The sequence below is a fragment of the Mugil cephalus genome, chromosome 13 (assembly GCF_022458985.1).
Source record: "Mugil cephalus isolate CIBA_MC_2020 chromosome 13, CIBA_Mcephalus_1.1, whole genome shotgun sequence".
NCBI classification, from domain to species: domain Eukaryota; kingdom Metazoa; phylum Chordata; class Actinopteri; order Mugiliformes; family Mugilidae; genus Mugil; species Mugil cephalus.
The window spans coordinates 13178511-13198335 of record NC_061782.1 but is presented as its reverse complement, the minus strand read 5'-3'; the positions used below and the strand labels follow the sequence as shown (position 1 = coordinate 13198335).

Genomic DNA, 19825 nt, shown 5'->3' with positions numbered 1-19825 from the left:
ATTACTATGGGGTGGGGGTGCCTGGTCTGGTCTAGGTGGGTGGTACATGTCTAAGTAACATCAAAAATGAATGCCAGGTCCAAAAGTTTCCCAGCAGAACATTGTATTGTCACAAGATGGTCAATGTCATCTACTTGACCTGTCAGTGGACTTAATGTTGTGGCTGATCTTTGTGTTTTAGGAATAAAGTTTTCTCAAGGACATCTCACAGAAAGACCAGAAAGAACAAACTACAGCCTCACTGGGACAAAAAAGGTCTTACTCAGCTCAGATTGACAAAAAAAAAAGGAAAAAAAGACCTGTAGTCACAAGTCTGCTTCTTTTCACCATTAACCCGCAACATCCTCACCTCAATAACCTCAAGCCACACAAAACACCATCTTTTCTGAGTGACTTAGTAGCAGCAGCAGCTCTGTAGCCTGTGGAGTCTCAAGAACAAAAGGCCTGAAGGTGTGTTAAGTTTAAAAGCCTAAGAATGGACCTCCTTACTACAGACAGAGAGGAGACACAGCCCACAGTACACATACACACACACGCACAGACACACACACACACACAGACACAGAAATATAGCCAGAGGGAAGAGGAAGGAGTTCAACCGAGACTCTCCTTCCAGAGGATAAAGGGATGCATCCAAAGCCCATAATTATACATACACACACACACAACTAAAAATCCCAAAATCTCTTTCCATCCATTACACCACACTTTCCCAAGCTATTGGATCAGATTTCATTCAGAAAATATGAGGCTCTTTTTGAACTTTTTCACCTCCCAACTTTTTCTTTCTCTGCGCGTCTTCCGCTTGCTCGGAGAAGGTAAACAGCCCGAGTCCCGGCCCTGCGGAGCTTCGGTTGCTACAGCAGCACATCAGCAGGAGGCGGGTAAAGCAATGTGTGCAGTGGCATTCGTGTGATTGTGTGTGTGTGTGTGTGCATGCCTATGTGTGTGTGTATGTCTGTGAAGACATAATTTGCCCTGCAGTTTGTTTGTTTGTTCTTTTTTTAAATCTCAGAATCAGAGACAGAGCCCGAGGCCACAGGATAGGGCTGGAACAATCATTTACTGTACGCGTGTGGGCTCTCTGAGTGTGAGCGTCGGGCGACAGGATGTTGGGAAGGCTTTTCGAAAGCCCCTCTCGCCCCCTCTCCCCACCCACGGGATGAGAGGTTGTGTTTGGGTCTGCTTGGGTCACGTCCAACACTGAGCTCCAGAGTCTCAAGACCAGACCCTAACAGCTCATAACTAGAGATTACACAAAACATACTGTAGTCCTCCGACTAAGCCCCTCACACACGCCACTTCCACGCGATGATCCAGAGCAGATAGTGTTGATCGAAACCCCAGATCTCGAAATGAACCGAAACGAGATGGACAGATGCACTGAGTGAGGGAAACACCCATCGCAGGGCGATTGCACTCTATTACGGCCGTGATGAATGAGCTGGGTTTCTCATTCCGATAGCTACGCTCATACTCCATGCTGCCTGACTGTATAGAACCACTATGCACACACACACACACACACACACACGACCACTAAGCTTGCGTTCATACACAGACAAGCAGAACAACCCTACAAGCACTGGTTGTTATTCCTGGAACGGGACTGCAGCATTCCTCAAACCCCTGCTTTGAGATTGCAGGGATTAAGTGTGTGTTTGTCTGTGCGTGTGTGTGTGTGTATGTGTGAGGACATGAGGGTAGCCTTTTCTCCCAAGTGTGTCAATTCCAATCTGGACCATGCAAAGACAGCCGTCACAGAGGCAAACTAGCGGCAGCGGCGCAGGGCGGAGGAGGAGGAGGAGGAGGAGGCCTCTTTCAGCAGCTCCGCAAGTGAAATCCCTGTGTGTGTATACTCATGACGGATCTAGACCACACTGTGATGTCTTATTCATGCCGTATCAATTCATAATGACCAGGACAGTCCCCAACGAGAAGACGTACATGCACGCGCGCACACATACACACACACGCATGCACGCGCTCAAGACCGGGACGGTCAGCGTGGAAGAACTCGTCCCCGCCTGTTTGTTTGTTTGTTCGAATATTTAGAGCATCAGAGGCGGCATGAGTGTGTATGTGCCAGACAACGACGGACACACAGGACACGCCGACATCCCCGCGCTTTAGTGTGAATATTTAACCAGCCTCAATCCATCTCTTCAATTAGTCATGAGGAAGGACACAGAATTGTTAGTAAATATAAACACCGCCATTTCTCTCCGGCCCTTGCCCCATCTCCGCTCGTCTCTCTTTGCACCTCTGACCGTCTCCATGTCCCTCCTCTTTAACTTCGTTCTTCCCCCGTCTGCTTTTCTGTCCCCTCTTTCTCCCTCGCTCCTTGTGCTGTGCGGTTGTGAATATTTCAGATGGCAGAGTGGTTTTTAAATTACCCCCTTTTGGCTTCCGCTCCCCTCACATGGTTTGGTCTGCATTTCTCTCTCACACACGGTCCGACTCGTAAAGAAAACAGTGACAAGCCATAAAAGCCACTTTTACCAGCTGACAAGGACAGGGGCAGGAAGAGGGGCAGGGGCAAGGAGTTAAGGCCGGCCTGGTATTTCTTTGGTCGACTGCCATGCAGATCAGGTATTCTGCAATCAGTGTCGGGAGTAACGCGTTACAAGAGTAAGGCAATTACTGTAATGCATTACTTTTTGCTGTAACACAGCAATGTGAGGCATTACAAAAATAATAATAGTAATACTTTTCTTGGTACAAATATGTTACAATGGATTTTAAACCCAGAATTGATAAATTAATTGTGTGTTTTTATACAAATTGATGGTTAGCAAAGGAGAAAAAAAATCAAAGAATTCAAAGACAGCAATATTATAATGTATATAACTAATTACTTTGAAATTACAGTAAATAAAAAAGTAATAAGTAATGCATTATGTTTCGAAGTAACTTACCCAACACTTACAATCCTAAAAAAAAAAAAAACTCCAGCCTAACATCTCCTAAGTTTGTAATTCCATCCAAATGAGAGACTTTCGCTTCATTTACTCAACCGTGCACTCTCCCAAGAGCAAATGGATTCATTTGTTTAGATGGTGACGCTTCTTTACAGAAACAGAATCTGTGTTACATGATTTCAAACAAATTTAGCCCCGAACACGGACTTTTGAGTGACACGTGGATTACAAATATCCAAATGACTCAAACAAGAAGAATCTGAGTAGATGCTGGAAGTAAAGTTTCCATTTTTGTGCATGCAGCTATTCGGCTTTCAGTCTGCCTGAAGTTAGCTCAGCTCACTGAAGTCTGTCCGTGTTTACTTAGTGTCAGACAAACCACAGTCAAGAAATCAGGATGTCTGCTACTGATGGCACAGAAACCTCCCGATGAAGATGGGTTGCCATGGGGACTGCTGCCAAGCGGGGGCCCAAACAGTCCTCCGAGGGAACGACAGAGAGAGACCTAGCAGGTCATTCATCAGCAGGGACAAAGAGAAGGAAACGACAAGACCAGCTCGGAGCATTAACAGGCTGCCAGATGAACACACACATGCATGCACAGACGCACACATAGCACTTAGAAACAGTTATGAGGGGAGGGAAAAAAAAAAAAAAAAAAGCATTCACATCCGTCTTTCATGCAGTCATGTACGAAAAGCCAAAAGCCAAAACAGTTAATTTGCTTTGCGGCACAAAAACTCACTGGAACGCCGGCGAGCTTTCAAGTCGTGAAGCAAATGAAAAGGGAGAAACGCTGCATGCTGAAGGTTAACGAAGTCCTCGGCGAGTGAGAATACGGTGACAGGGAGATGATTTATAGGTTTAATGATAGTGCACATTATTTATTCTAGACCTCCTCCTTCCACCAAACAATTCTTTCTTCTCACACCGAGCTACCGTTCCCTAAGCATCAAGCCGTCAACAAACAGAAAACAGAGCATCCCTCCAACGCAAACACAGAAGAGGCAGCGCTGCATCAACACATAGTTGGAGCAGCTCTTTTATCTACAGTCAAAGCCATATAAAGAACGTAATCCCTCGTGTGTGCATGCCATCCACACATTAGCACACAGAGATGTAATTATAGCGTTATTCCGTGTGTGTTTGTATCTAATTAGTGTTATTTACATTTTCCCTCTCTTTTCTCTTTCGCTTATGCGTGGGTGTGTGTGTGTGTGGGCGTGTGCATACGCCTGCGTGTCCCCTGCAGTATTTCAGCGTGTGTTTAGGGTTTGTGTACACTGAGGTACCCAGTTGCCAGGCGCTAACCTGATATTGAAAGATGAGACACGCCCTCTCTAAAACCTTTTGCCAGGGTTTCCTCTGCTCCCCTGTAGAGCAGGTACTACCACACCCTCCCTTCTCAACCTCCCCCTCCTCCATGCCCCCCCGGGGGGAGATACACACAAGGGAAAACCTTGCCTAACCATCCCCTCACCCGATCACGTCATGTTCAGCACGTCGGCCGTTAATGACAGAAACACCCCTTCGAACAAGCCCGCGCAGTTGCCGGTGTTTGTTTGTGGCAGCGAGACGGCAACACGGTAATGAAAAACCGCAAAATACCCCCCTTTGCCTCCTCCTCCAGCCAAACCCCCATCCTGAGCCCAAACCAGATGCTGTTCCCCGGGGCCAGCTATCAGGCTAACTGCTCTGCACTCCTCCAGCTCCGCTCACCTAGGCCTCCACGCCGCGGCCCTCCCCTCTTCCCGCTCTCCCACAGCGAAAAGACGCTAATTACAAACACGGATGAGTAGATTACAGATCTGAAGCGCAGTCAGTGGAAGTGGAATAAGGAAAAGTCAAGGGTGGTGGGGCCGGGGCAACAGGTCGTTAACAGTGATGAATGCAGCTCTATTTTTCGCTGTTATTGTTCACCGGCGTTCAGCGCGGCCGCTCTCACCTCCGCGCCACCGCTCCCATGCCTTCTCGTCGCTGCCATCAATCACAGGTGGCTTTAACTAACTCTAACCATCTCTAATCATCCCTAATCAATTCCAATTTTCTTTCCTCTGCCTGGCATTCATCAGCGTCTCTGGTATCTCCCTGGCATGGGAAGAGACAGGGGGAGTGCGGGGCGTAGATAAAGACGTCGAATCTCAAGGAAGCGAAAGACGTGATCTGTGTTAAACAGTTGTGTACACACTGCGTTTTGTTCATTTTGCAAATGAGTTTGAAGTTTCGGCTGAATTTGTGCAGGAGATAATAACCAATTATTTCTAAATATGAATTAGGGTTCTCTGATTTAGTCAAGCCCTTCTTCAGAATCAAAAAGTGTTCCAGCTAGAGCGCCTGCATTAATTCCCATCTTGCCTTTGTAGTGAAAACTCATTACCCCATTAGCTTAATGACTGCATGGGATCAAGTGTTTAAAAACTCCCCACAACACAACACTCCACCGCTCATTTAACCAGCAGCCTTTTATTAACCCGGCAGCTTTTCCTCTAAAGTTTAATGAGAGCAACGATCTCATCTCCTGTCCCTCGCTCCTCCATCCCCTTTGCCCTTCGCTCTGTTTGTCCTCTCAGCGGGACGTCCACGACAAAATAGTCACTTTGTTAAACACGTTTTCCCGGAAACCCTCGCACCAGAATCAGAGAAAAGAGGTAAAAAAAAAAAAAAAAAGAGGGGAGTGGATGAGACAGACAGCATGAGTGTATAAGAGTGTAGAAAAGGGTGGCGTTGGGGGGGAGGGGGCAATTAATCCTTCTTCCAAGAGAAGAGAAACCATCTGGGTTAGTGATCCACCTGAGGGCAGCGGGCTTTCACATTAACCTCTCTGTTAGGATCATAAAGGCAGACCCTAACAAGTCCCAGTGAGCTCTTTGAGCAAGTGCAAAGACACACACAGAAAATACATCTGCAACCATAGACTGTCCTTCTCCATCTGTCTCTCTCTCTCTCTCACACACTCTCTGTCGTTCCTCAGACACACGCACAAATGTGCACATGAAAAAGCGGCGCAAGTCTTCCTCTGGGAGATGAGGACCTTTTAAGTCCATTAAAAGCTGCTGGCGGGAGCGAGACAAGCCTGTAACCTAACCACATCAGACTGCAACCAGAACCCGCGGTGTGGCCCAGACACACCACTCAGGAGCAGAAAAACACCTTAGGAGAAACCTTTGTCTTCAACTGCTGTTCCTAATCCCGCGCTACAACCAGCCCTAATTTTTAACAAGCGCCAGAAGCCTTTCGCAACAAAGTATCCGTCAGTCAAACACAGGCAGCATGGAGATTATTGTGCGTTATTATCGATTGCACGACCGGGAAGCGTTCATTTGTTTTAAGTGTTTAAAAAAAAAAAGAAAAGAAGAAGAAGTGTGGCATTTCCACACCTGAAAAGCTTCGAGGTCAATTACGTTTCTCCTTTATCCAGCCAAGGATAAAGAGCAAATGAGTGTATACACAGACACATAGCGAATCGATTAGGCAATGTTAAACAAAGTCTCATTCTCCAGAGCATGGCATAAGAGCCAGCGCAAGATTTAGAATAATGACCATGAAGTTAGATTGAAGGAAGCAGAGGAGCTGTGTTAGCACAATCCTCTGGCTGTTGGCAGAGCCCGCTGCTCCAGATGGACTAATCACACTTGTTCAAGGCCGTGCGCTGGTCTGGGAGGCCTCGGTCGGCTCTGCGCCTTCTCCAGCGAGACAAACAACTCAGTGCTGCTCAGTGTTAGGAAGCCGCAGAAAAAGGCCAACCTTGCCCTAAAGGACGAGGCTTTGCCCCAAAGCCACATGGGCTGGTTTTGGCTTAATGATAGGTGACATGGGGAGATAGTTGCAAGGAAGTGACAGATAGATTCAAGATGGTGTTAAAGATCAAACGCAAAATAAACAGACGGAGGGCTGAGGCCGGGACCACGGGTTAGCAGTACCACTTTGTGTGGATAGAAGCGAGGGAAATGATTTTTCCATGTCCCACTGTTTCATTATTCCCAGATGCTCCAGGTAATCCGAACTGGAATAATGGGGGCCGAAATGATCAGACAGCGACGGGGACACTGATTATCCCGAAGACCAAAACACCAGGTCCTGTTGCAGACGGGAATAAAAGTTAAGGCTTACTGTGGGATTGTGTGACTGTATGAGGTGCACGAGTGGAAGGATGTGTGGGTGTGTGACAATATAGGATTGGTCTCAACAAGAATAAAACTGCGATGGCACATTCTATTCATATGAGGTGGAGTCGACTGTCAGAGTGAGCACGGAGGATTTGACCTGAAACAATCTCATTAAGAAACACAGGCATCATTTCCCCTGGAGCTGAGCTCAAGTACTAATGCTACATCAGCTCCCTGTCACCAGTGGACACACCAACACAAAGAAACTGCAGATGACTTGGCACGGAGACGCGACGATGTGCAAAGAACTCAGATTTCCACTCATCCAATTCATTTTGGCTCACAGACAATACGAGTTGACACATTAATAACTCTGAATGAGTCTCTAAGTCCATTCCAGCAAGTCCAATTGAATCTTAATCATTCTGTAATTGTGTTTAAACCAAATCAAACCAAAGCCTGGATTAATCTCTAAGCAATACTGGGGGCTTGCATAATAATAATAAAGAAGAAGAAGAAGAAGAAGAAGAAGAAGAAGACAAAGTTGGAGTTGCTTGAGAGTAGAAAAAGTAAGTCAACTGAACTGAGACAAAAAAAGTGAATGTACTTACAGTCGAGACAGGGCAGGGTTCTTCTGAAAGAGCAACTCAGGAAGCTGCTGCAGTTGATTACGGTTCAGTCGCCTGCGGCAGGGAAAGCGTACGATCAGCCATTGAGTTAGTGCGTGTGTGTGTGTGTGTGCATATCCATGAGTGTGTAGGCTGTGAATAATTTCTCCTAGCTGCTGTAGGATCAGCTTAGCCACAGGCTATTGTGTTTCAGTGTGCTCTGGATGTCACATAAATATCCAACTGAAAGTTCAGGGGAATTAAACCGCTAGTCTGAGACACTGCCGTAAATTATCTCTGCACAGCTAAATTACAACGCTGCACCTCGTGGAATCTTGTGTCACGCCGACTTTTTTCCCAGGAAACATTTGAACAAGTGAATTACATCCACCAGTCGTATGAGGATGTACACATTTTATCTGCGATCTATCAAAACAAGATGTTCCCAAATAAAATTAAGAGAAAAGGTTGAGCCTGTTCAAGGCCGAGGAAGCGCCGACAGGAGTAGTGGTTGGCAACCGACTCCATGTCAAACAACTAACATCCAAGACTGGCAGCCTTTATGCAAATACAACAGTTAAGTCAATGAGGAACAGACTGTTGCTAATCTGTTGGAAACCACAACTCTCTCTTTTCTGAATGGCCCATTGGAGGCACATGGGAGTGAATGCAGTGGCTGTGGCACGGCGCGGCTGCAAATCTGAAAGGCAGGCCGCTGCCATGCCTTCAGACACGTCCAGACAGATGTTGGGAGCTGTGCCATTCGTGTATACATTAAGAAGAGGGCCCGGCCAGCTGACATGTAGATTTAATGGTGAACTGAACTGTACCTGCTGTTGGGTTAGTGGCTTTTAAACATTACAGAAATGAGCCACTTAATTTCCACATTGGTCTGGCACATGGAAACGTCTACCCAAAAATTTGGGATGGGTGGGTTCGGAGGAGGAGGGAATGCGAGCGGTGCGTGGCCTCCAGTTTGGTAATGTAGATTGTTAATGTGGGTTTCAGATCGGGGGAAAGACTTTCATGAGTTAACCGCGATGTCAGCATGACAGCCCATGTCCATAAAGTCATCTGCTGTGCATGTTTCCATGTGAGTAGCACTATTGATTTAATAATGAGGCCGCTGAGGTGTGGTTGATTGTGTTTGTTTGTGTGTTATCCCAGGCGGTTTACAAGCTGTTGAGGGGGCCTGGTGCTGTCCAGATGAGCCAGGGTCTGCGGTGGGGGAGGCCTTTTAAGCCCACACATCCCACTGAGGGCATTCCTGTCAGACTAAGCTAATAAAAAATTTCTCCCAGCCCACACGGTACCCTCTCAGCACCATCCAACCACAATGGAATGGCAGGGAAGTGCCTCACACTTGATACACCATTTACAACCGGTCCCTCCTGTTATTCTCATTACTCTCAACTAATACAAGCACTGAAACGGATAGAAGGGTGGGATTTTCTTTTTAAGTTCAAGTTTTGAAAAGAAATCAAAGCGCGTTAAGCCTCTAGTGGTACTCACAGTCTCTCCAGCTCCTTCATGTCATCAAAAGCTCCACGCTCGATCACAGTGATCTGATTCTCCATCAGCTGCCTGTGGAAAGTGACAAGAGGAGAAACTTTGACTTTTGTACAAGTTTGCAGACAGTCACTACGGCTTTGACAAAGTTTATGGGCCTTTGGGTGGCAAGACATCTTGGAGTATGGATATTTAAGCTGGCTGCGGTGTATTCAACACTTCTCTCTCTCACAGATATACACAGGGCACTCGTGTGGACTGGGGGCATAGTGTGGAATCTTGGCAAGAGAAGCAGCGGTAGCAGCCAGGAAAGTTTCCAAGGTGGCTCAGAAAGTGTGGATCTGGGCTCTGGTGTGGTCCACTGGGTGCAGCTGGGCGGAGGCGAGGTGAAAAGTAGGCAGGGGGTCAGAATGTGTGAGGTGTGCTCCAAGGTTTTTGCAACTTGCACAATCAGGGGAAAGCTCAGGATTACCAGCCAGTGTCAGAGCTTAAGGCCATACATCAAGTGTATTAGTCATACACAAACAAACACGGATGCACACGTACAGCAGAATACGTGCACACAAGCCGAGCCACATCCTTTCCTTTCCTCACCTACGCTGCCAAGGCTAACGCGCACACACACACACACACAAAAAGCGTTACAGCTTGGAAGTGTTACAATAACACAAAGTCAGGAAGGAGCGAAAAGTGTCCAGCGGCTTTAGAAGCAACAAGAGCTTTCCTTCATTACATATACAACTGTTCTGTGTTGAAGGCGACCTCTAATGTCTCCTGTGAAGCCACGCCACGCTGCAACTCAGCAATCTGGGCTTCCTCTCCATCAAATATAAATGCTAATCACTGTTCGCACTCCATAAACATGGGCAGAAAAGTTCAATTCACCTCAGATCTCTTTCTCATGAATTTAGATGGAAGTGGGGAAAAAAATTGCCATGAGTGCTTTTTGAATTGAGAAAACTTTTTTTTTTTTTAGACAGACTGCCTGTGGGCACGTAGCCTTCAATTTTTGATATGTTTCATTTTTTTATTATTATTTTTTTTCCTACCAATTGTTCTTTTATTGTTTTTTTTCTCACAGACGTACAAACACACATTGCTGGTTCGGCAGAGCCGAGCACACGGCGCTAAATTAATGGAAGTAAATCAGCTGTGTTGATTTTAGAGTGACAGAATAGGTGGCAGCTGACTGTAAAGATAAACCTCTGTTGCCGTTTTTGTTGTTTTTTTCCTTTGGAGGGTTGCTCAGGGGTCAGCGGGATCAGAGGTCAACTCGCTGTTAGTCTTACTGCTGTGCCACACAGAAGCAACACACAGCCAGACTTCTTTTTTTTTTCTGGTTGCACACACACACAGGCATTTTGTGCACCTGTCAGTCATGCGTTACGTATATGGTTGGCCATTTAAATAAGTGAGTAGTATGTGTTACATGTACTGTAAGCACAGCCATGGAGGTATGAGGAAAATTAGAGACTTTACAGCAAGGGGAAGTTTTGCAATCAGTACCCGAGCAAGGGGCTGTTTCCTTCGTACTTGCCAGTGACAAGCTGGCGACATGTAGGCATTTAACCTCCACGTGGAAGGCGGTGCAGATACGGATGCGAACGAGCTGAGGCTGGGAGAAGAAGGGGAGGACAGGGGGACGGGCGAGCAACGACGGGGCTTGAAAACAGTCGGGCTTTGCTGGGGTGGTAGGAATTATGCTCAGCTCGCGTTACATTTAAAACATGTTCGGGTATACGCAGCTTCCCCTCCAGCAGCGCTTCTAACACCTATGGCACCACTCACAATTGTGCGCGCACGCACGCGTACACATGTGGACACTTTTACAACTATTTTATTACCTAATTTCACCGGAGAGGGGAGTCGCTGACTTCACCTGAGTGCGTTAACTGCGCTGAGAGCTATTCAGGACTTAAGGTCGTGTTGTGTGCACATTACATGTTGATGCGTGGGAACAGAGAGAGAGCGATCGAGAGCGTGCACGTCCAGGGGACATTAAGTGCAACGGCAACCGGTGGAACACAGCGAGAGAGAAGTCTGTTACATCAGCAGCTGCAGTCACTCAGCGGCTTAATGTACTTTGGAGTAGGACTCTTGATGAAAGCGTTGCCATTTCTCTGGGTTTATGCTAATTTGAAGAGGAAGTCCGTACGACTGGATGCTGCAAGGTTAGGCAAAGCTCGGATGCGTGTGAAAAGATAAGCTCAGACACCGACGTGCTCCGCAGACGCACGTTCAGCTAACTTGTCTAAAAAAAAAACTTGAACATGAAGGAAGTACTTACAGAACTCTGAGGTACTTCAGTCCAGCAAAGTCACTCTTGGTGACGCGTGTGAGGTTATTCCCATTCAGCTCCCTGCGAAAAGAAACACGCAAACATGAATTAATAATTAATATTTGTTCTCCCACTGGGCCTGTTCAGCCCGGTGACTCACGGCGCAGACAGCGCTGTGGGGGCCTCTTTGTATATTGATACCCATGTTAAAATCTCAGGTGCAGCTTTGCAACACACACACACACACACACACACACACACACACACACACACACACACTGTGTACATATTCGGGCTATAATGTATGCTGAAAGGCTGGCATTTCTATGAAGTGCAAATTGATGAGATGTTGAATGTAACATATATTGCTGGGTAGAAACAGAACGGTTTGTGCTAAGGGGAAGTTCACGCTCAGCTCTACGTCCACTGGGAGATATTAAGAAGTCCCATTAAAATGGAAGCCACATTTGAGCTGCCTGTTTGTCTTTCTATCCCAGCCCTCTCCTACCAGCCCCACCACCCCCTCCCACCTCGCTCTGTCTGCCATGTCCTTCCACAATTGGTGGGGATTAGCAGAAGCCAGCAGTGGGGATTTGGGTAGGGCCACAAGGCCAGAAAGCTAAGTGCTGTGTATATAATGGTAGCAGCCTCCCTGCTGAGACCTGGCCACCGCTGTAAAAAAAAAAAAGAAAGGAAAAGAAAAAAAGGGAGAAGCAAATTAATTGAAAGAGAGATTTTAAAATGTTTTGTATTCTAGTGGTTGATACCGAAGTTTAGTGCAAGCTTAAGAGTAAAAACCTGAAAAAGACTGTGGCACAAGCAGCGTTTTTTGGTTAATTCATCTGATAAAAAAGGCTGGTGTTGTATTTTATTGACAAAGGGACAATGAAGCCAGCTCAGCGCACAAACCGCACAAGCCCCTGAAGTGGTTAGAGAAATCAAAACACACAGTTTCTCTGCTCTAATGCACTTTCCTTCCCAAAGACCAAAAACAAAAAAACAGCTTCCAAAGCTACACTGAAAGCACTGGTCTCTCTCTTTCAGCCACTCTCTCGCTTTCTCGTCTAATGACCACTCGAGGGACTGTAGCGCTATGCAGTACGAACGAGAACGGTCATTATAGACAGATGGTGCGTGTGCGTGTGTGTACACAGGTGCGTCGACAGGCCAAGCGACAGGGCCACGGGAAAATAAATAATGGACTGGGCTTCATTAGCCTGGGCTCCGATACACACGCATGTGGTGCTCATTACAGGTGCTTACGCAGATACGCACATACACCCACGCGCTGTTCTAGATCCCCAATGTCTTATCTTCAGGGTGGTCATTACTGATGACACCCGGAGGACGCGAGGAAGGGAGAAAGACGGGAGACGGGGAAGGGGAAGGGAGACGGTTGAAGTGAGGGATGTCAGGGGGAATGTGTGGAAAAATGACTCACACATAAACAACTCGAGCCGCAACTTTCTCCTCCAGCACTGGGGTCTTGCTTTGCCCTGAAATAATAAGCATGCCATCGCTTCTGCACGCGCCCAACAGTTCACCTATCAGAGCCGTTACGCAACACCTCTCAGGCGCGTAGCGTCCTGGAGACAGTATGAAATGGTGCTTTAAGTGTCATCTTAATGCATGCACCTGTTCTGTAAAGCGGTGGCATTTAAGGCAGTGCTCAAATGCCACCAGCAGCCTCTGATGTACCTACTCAGCGAGATAAATCCGTGGATCCATACTGTTAATGACATATTCTGACCTTTTCCGCTGGCATTTTGCAACACCAACCGCACAAAGTACTACAAAGTCCTTGAGGTGAGAAAAAAAAGGTCTTGGGGTAATAATGTTCCTGCTGTAGCTCATCTTCTTCAGGGACTGAAGACTGTTTCCGCGCATACAGTGCTGGCATGACTCTCTGCAGTTCAAAGCTGCACACAGCAGCAAACATAAACTGCTCTGAGATTTTCCTGCCCCAATGTTTTTTTGCACACACGAAAAAAAAATGTTAAATGATCGTAATAAAATGGACACTGAGCTTTATGATGAGAGAATATAATTCAAGTATAGTGCTGCGCAGATGTTGGGACGCCCCCGATCCAAGGGAGTATTTTGTCTATGGGAAAACTTTGCGGACTGCAAGGATGCGCCGTTGCTCTGGTTGATGGAAAGTGAGTGGGATTCACATCAGTCTAGTCTGAGAAGTACGTTTTCATGTGAATGCACCCACACAAACACAGCAGAGGATGCACCTTCAGCAGTTTTCAACTCTACATTTAAACTTATTATTTAAACTTCATATTATATGGTGTCCATTCATCTGGTGTTTATTAGGTATTTGTTAGTCACTGTTCTTTTCTTTGTATTCTGGTCAAAGAGGGCTAAGTAAGGGCTTCTGGCACAACAGCATAGACAGATGTTTTGTAATACTGACTTTGTGCAGGTTTTCACATTACGGTACCACAGCATTACTTTAGAAGCTGAAAATTATTAGGTATCATTCCGAGTTCCTGCAGCAGAGGATTTCCACCTCCAACTCCTTCAGTCACATCCATTCCATCCTCTGGAAACTCTGCAAGAATTCCCTTTGCTGACACACTTCCTGGGGAGAAAGTGGATTTATGACATCACTATCTAATCCCCCTCCATCTTCCGTCCCAAGCTGATAGATGCCTGACAGTATTTCCTGGTGCACCATCCCTCGAGTGGACGCGCCGCGGCTATGCTCCGCCGCTCCACATCTCTATAATTCAAAGGGGCTCCGAGCAGCGCTACAATTCTGAAAAACTCATTACGTTTATTTCTGCCAGGTGCCGGGGTCCCGCCGCTGAGGCTGGTGTGGACCTGTTTTGAATTGAGCGGCATCGCATGAGACAAGAGGCCGAGACTGGAGGGACGACAAGCAAGCACAGTGGCTCACTGAGGCATGTGCTGTCTCTTAGGCACATATGCAAAGACCTAAAAATGGATAAAAAAAAAATGTATTGAGGCACACAGACTGGCCCGGGTAAAGGGCACTTGTGCTCGGAGCTGGCCAAAGAACATCATGATCACGAGATGAACTGCTGTTGACTGTAAAGACTTTCACCAAGATTATTAATTTGTGCGGAAACGCTACAGATCTGCAAATGAAGGTGCAGAGGGACAGTGTTTTCTTGTAGAATAATGAGGGACAAGATGCTAAACAAATCCATTCTGACTTTGTGGATCTCACTGGTTTTATCATGGAGTCTGCTTTAACAGATTAAATGAACTGCTGCGACACTTCTGCCGTGTACAAGTGTGTGCAGTGTGCTCAGTACGGCTGCTGATTTTCTGTCAGGGTGGAGTTAGACATGCACAAACAAACTGAGGCACTGACATGATGATTGTTTACCTGGAATCATCACACTGGAGCTTTGCTTATCTTGCAGGTCAAAGTTCACACGGACTGAACCCTAAACAAGGTCAAAAGTCAAGAGTTTGACTGAAGCAAACACATTTCTCCGCCTCAGAATATCGACTCAAATTGCTTCATCAAGGTGCTTATTTTTTGCTTTGCCGTCATTCTGCATCGCTGCCGTAGGCGCCGCAGGACCATTTGTCCTGAACAGCTTTAGCCTGGCAGGGAAAACAGAAACCAGCTGATTGAGGATCATTTGCACCGCGCCGTCCAAACTCCTCCCCGTGGAAACGATGCGAAGACCAGAAACCTGAGGCTCTACATCCCAAAGCGCTGATGCTCATTAACCACAGTCGCACGCTGGCATGCTATCTGACCAGACGAGCGAGCGCTCTCCCTAATGAATGAACTGCACAGGTTGGGAAGCTGTGAAGTAGCAAAGCGTTCCTCCTCCTGCAGACTTGACGGCATATGGACGTGACAGCCGTGAAGCGTGCAGGTGGAGAGAAAAGTGGGGGAGACGACAGAGTCACGGAGAGACAGGAAGAAGGGAGAGCCACCCTGACAGCGTTGTTAGCTGTCTGAAAGCGACGGTGTGAAGCAGCGTGGTGGAGTGTTGCGAGTCGCCGAGGAGCTGTGAAGAGCTGACGGGCTGTCTGGGAAACGTCAACGGAGAGACGAGTCCTCAGTGGGAGAAAGTGACCTACATACTAGTTGGTCAAATGGGCTATGGAATCAGTTGGTAGCAATTGGAAGAAGCAAGTGAGTGAGGAAGAAGGAGAGACAGAAAGAAAGCAGACCACTACGACCAAAATAACACACTCTTAAACCCAACTGGAACACTTCTATCCACACTAAGAGGTCGGATTTCTGCTCAGCTTGAACAAAACATTCCCTCTCCATTGAAATGTGGCTTTCAGACAAGCAGTTTAGGCCCTCCACTGTACGTTTTTAGTGTGCGCGCGTGTGTGTCAGTATGAGTGTGCGCAGCGCGTAAAGACCGTCTGAGAGCGTTTTCCCGGCTCCCGGGCTCCTCAAGGGCTATTTACACTTTTCATTCTGCTCAGTCAGGCCTCAGGAGCCAGATTACTGATAGGAAAGTTAAACATCAAGCAGATCTCACTCACACACACACACACACACAGATCCTTCACAGAGACTTGACCAGCGCGGAGTCTCATGCACCCTCCTTAAGAGCCTCTCTCACACACTTTAAACAACCAAACCCAAGCATCCGTGTTTCGCTGCTTGGAGTTGGCCTTCGCACTACAACAACAACAACCTTGACAAGGAGATAAAGAGGGGTTGTTTTTTCCTCATGTAGCAGATGCTGCTCTAAGCGAAAACCGAACAGATAGCGAGGAAGAAAGGGCCGGAGAAAAGACAAGAGAAGCAAGTACAAAAAAACACTTTGTGATCAAACACTGACTTGTGACTCTTTCTCTCTGTCTCACACACACACACACATAAGCTGAAGTGAATCAATTAAACATCTGTTCCGATGTGTGTTACTGCCACAGGCTGGAAAAGGAACACACACGGGGCTGTAGTAGAAGCAGAGACTGAAGGGTCTTTCATGGCTTATACTGTAACTGTAGTTTGTTCAGCGACAGGCTCTGAGGTTCTGTTGTGGCTTTGCGTCCCATACGAAGGCATTTCGTCTGTATGAATGAGCACTTTGATTACGGAGTGTAAAACATCTGCCGCGCAACTTTTCTTTTCTTTTATGGGTGTTGCATGTGTGTTACAATCTGTCCCTCAGAATAAAGACTTGCTCCGCGTACGACTCTCTCCCCCACTAAGCGCACTGATATCAGCCGCCCTGAAGAGATTAGTTAATCTGTTACAAGATAACCCCCCACTGCAAAAAAACAAAATAAATAAATAATAATGTCACATTAAAAGATTATTCATCAAAGGAAAATGTATGAAACACTTTGATAATAATTTTCACTAATCTGCAACGCTTAAATCGGCGGATTTGCCTCTGTTCTCCTAGATATTGGATATTTTATACATAATGCAGTTAATAGATGAGGACTTTTATGATTAAAGTGTAACTTTGCGCATAACTGATTTGTGTAATTTTTTTTTTTTTTCCTGATTAATTGTTCATGACTAACTCGATAAATATATGAACATGGGTCCAGAAACAACACTGATATGATCAGTGCGCAAACAGTTACAGATCTTACGCTGGAACGCCGCCGACAATTTGCTCAACGTCAGGCCGATCCCGAACATAAGCGTCTTGACTAGCGTGAAATGTGGATTACGAAGGTACATCTACAATGTCAGTGGAGTGTTCACTGACATGCATTTAAACACGCACATTATTCAGTGTCAGTCACTTTCGCTCTCCAGCTCCCTACTGGCTCGTCCGGAGTGTTAAAAAGGAAAGACTCCAAGTCTTCTGAGACGTGAAAGGTGATCTAGTCGGATTCTCCAAATTCAATTTTCATGGTCTGCTGAGATACAGACCCTCTTAGATGGGGGTATGAAGTAAATACACGCATGTCCAGCACACAAATGTAAAAAAAAAGTGTACGGAGTGGGTTTGGACAGACATACACATTATACTGATGGGGTCATTTCTAAACTCTCTTGGGTGCAATTAAACACTTTCACCAAGTAGCTGTGCTCATACGGAGAGCAGACTAGTGGGTCTGTGGTGTGTAATCCACCATCAGTCACCACTCAGCACTCACACAAGTAAGTAAAATGTAAAAAAGCTGGCTGAGGGTAACTGAGAAATCACATCAGGACGGGGTAATATAGGAGGAACAAGGACCTGCAACGTCTATCCTACTGTACTGTAATGTATTGTACATTAACACACACTGGACAGGCTCACTAAATATTCAGTACTAAGGAAATAACTGTAGCACAGGCAGTAAATTGAACTGACTGAGTCCCTGGCCTGTAATTTCACATTGCTACACTGTGCATAAACATCCTCTGAATGATCTTCATTCCAGGCATTATCACTCCTCACGGGATTACCAGCTACGAGGATGGATATATTAGAGTGTAAAAAGGAGCTGAATGAAACTCAGTCTGCCTCAGGGTTAGAGCTATTTCACTCTTTATAATAAATAACATAATGTTGTTTATTCATCCATTAGCCTCGTGGTTGAATTACGGCTCTGTTTGCTCCTCTGTGCAGTAATCCCTTCATTACCACTTCGGTGGCTGTGCCAGTCTTGCCTTGATGGATCTTCTCATCCTGCTCTCGACCATCCAACTCCACCCTTCAACATATTTTTTTTTTGTCTTTTCCCATCTTGCCATTTCCTCTTTGGTCACAGAGCCAGAGCTGGCAGGTAGTGGGCAGGCCGTGTTCAGTCTTGTCAGGGTAAATTATGGATCAGGTGGCTGGTGAGCTGTCAGTAGTATCAGCTATGTACTGGAGCCAAAAACACTGCAGGCCTTCCCTGGCACATGCACATGCACATGCACATACACATGCACGCACACACGTCCATGCACAAAACACACAAACACGGTTATCGAATCGACGGATCCCCTCATCTTCAACCGCTCCGATCCCTCATGTGCTTTCATCTAACATTGGTTATTCTCGGCACATACACACGGAGCCACATTCGCAAGTTTATGAATAAACAAGAGTGAACATCAGATTTTCGCAGGCGTGCGCGGCAGACACACACATACACACAAATTTGGTGCGCAGCTTCCACCTCTTCTACTCTGGAAGAGCTCCAGCATGTAACCCCACCCCACCCTTCCACCACCCTTCCACCCCCAGTCTCAGTAGAAGGTATTTTCTGGCACAGAAACTACGTCACCAGCGCTCTGGCTTTTTTTTTTTTTTTGCAATTAGATGAGGGCACACATGCTCACAAAGACACACAGCTCCTCCCCTTCATCAAATCAATTCATTCACAGGCAAGACACACTTAATTTAAACCCAGAGGGAGACAAAAAAGGGCTGATACCTGTCCAACAAAAAGCTTAAGCTCACAACCTTTACTGTCTGCCACTTTAATCAGCGTGGAGGCAGGTGCTGATTTTCTTTCAGTTCAGCCGCGTGTCAGCGTGATTACCAGCTGATATTTTGCCACGGTGGATGAACAAAATAAATAAAAAAAATGCTCACAGACAGAGAAGAGAGGCAAGAAAACAGATCGCGAGGGAGGAAGCAGAGGGGGAGGGATCGGCCAGTGGCCCGTACACGACAGGGTGTGATTTTAACACGTGGAGCTCGCAGCCTCATTACGGGCTCCGGTCTGAGGAGCGCAGGGGTCAGACCTGATCCAAACCCACACTGACAAGTGCAAATGGGATTCCGCTGTCTGTCTCAACAGCCTCCTTCACGCGCACGTTGTCACCCCCCACAAACACACGCGCTCCCTTCGAAAACCAACCCCCTCCGTTCTCAGACACACACAAAAAGCATTGCGCGAGCACGCGCCTAAGGAGTGATGCAGGAGCATTCGGGCAGGCCGGCCCTGCGAAGTGAAGCGCAATCTTTTGTGCGTTTCTGGCTTTTCTCTATCAGAACCCTCCCCACACTAACACCACATCTCCCCCATCCGTTAAAGTTGGGCAACATCATTTTCCACAGCAGCACGCCCTAAGTCTTTCTGATTATATCTTTTAAACATTTCCACAACAAAATGTATCTGTTATAGAAAAGTCAAGGGCCACAACTTCTAGAACAATTACAGAAACTTAGACTCATTACTCATCTTTGACCCCGGCGGCGCTTGCACAGTTTCATTCGCGTAAACACACATTTTCCAGAAACATACACATAAATCTAGCTATCCACATGGGACCATCATGTGAGGCCGGGCGGTGCTGTGTTGATCTGCGCAATCACCTTGATGAATCACCCTACACAACGGCCCACGGAGGAGGAGAGCCTCCATTGTTAATCGCAACCTCTCAGCGGAGACTGGTTATCTTCTACCTGACCTACACACGCGGCTTATACGTGCGCGCGCGCTAAAAGGAGAGGGGGAAAAAAGAAATCAACCGAGGAATAAATTACACGTGACCTTTGTACG

The 19825-nt window shown here is 46.6% G+C and overlaps 1 protein-coding gene across 4 annotated transcripts in view; it reads right to left on the bottom strand.

The window, feature by feature from the left end:
• Positions 1-19825, bottom strand: part of slit1a (slit homolog 1a (Drosophila)) — a 79982-nt gene that overhangs the window by 58147 nt on the left and 2010 nt on the right. For all 4 annotated transcript variants that reach the window (XM_047602947.1, XM_047602949.1, XM_047602948.1 and 1 more), the window contains exons 2-4: positions 11432-11503; positions 9148-9219; positions 7639-7710 (exon numbers count right to left, since the gene is read on the bottom strand). In XM_047602947.1, coding sequence (XP_047458903.1) covers positions 7639-7710; positions 9148-9219; positions 11432-11503 — 216 coding nt within the window. The remainder of the gene's footprint in view (positions 1-7638; positions 7711-9147; positions 9220-11431; positions 11504-19825) is intronic.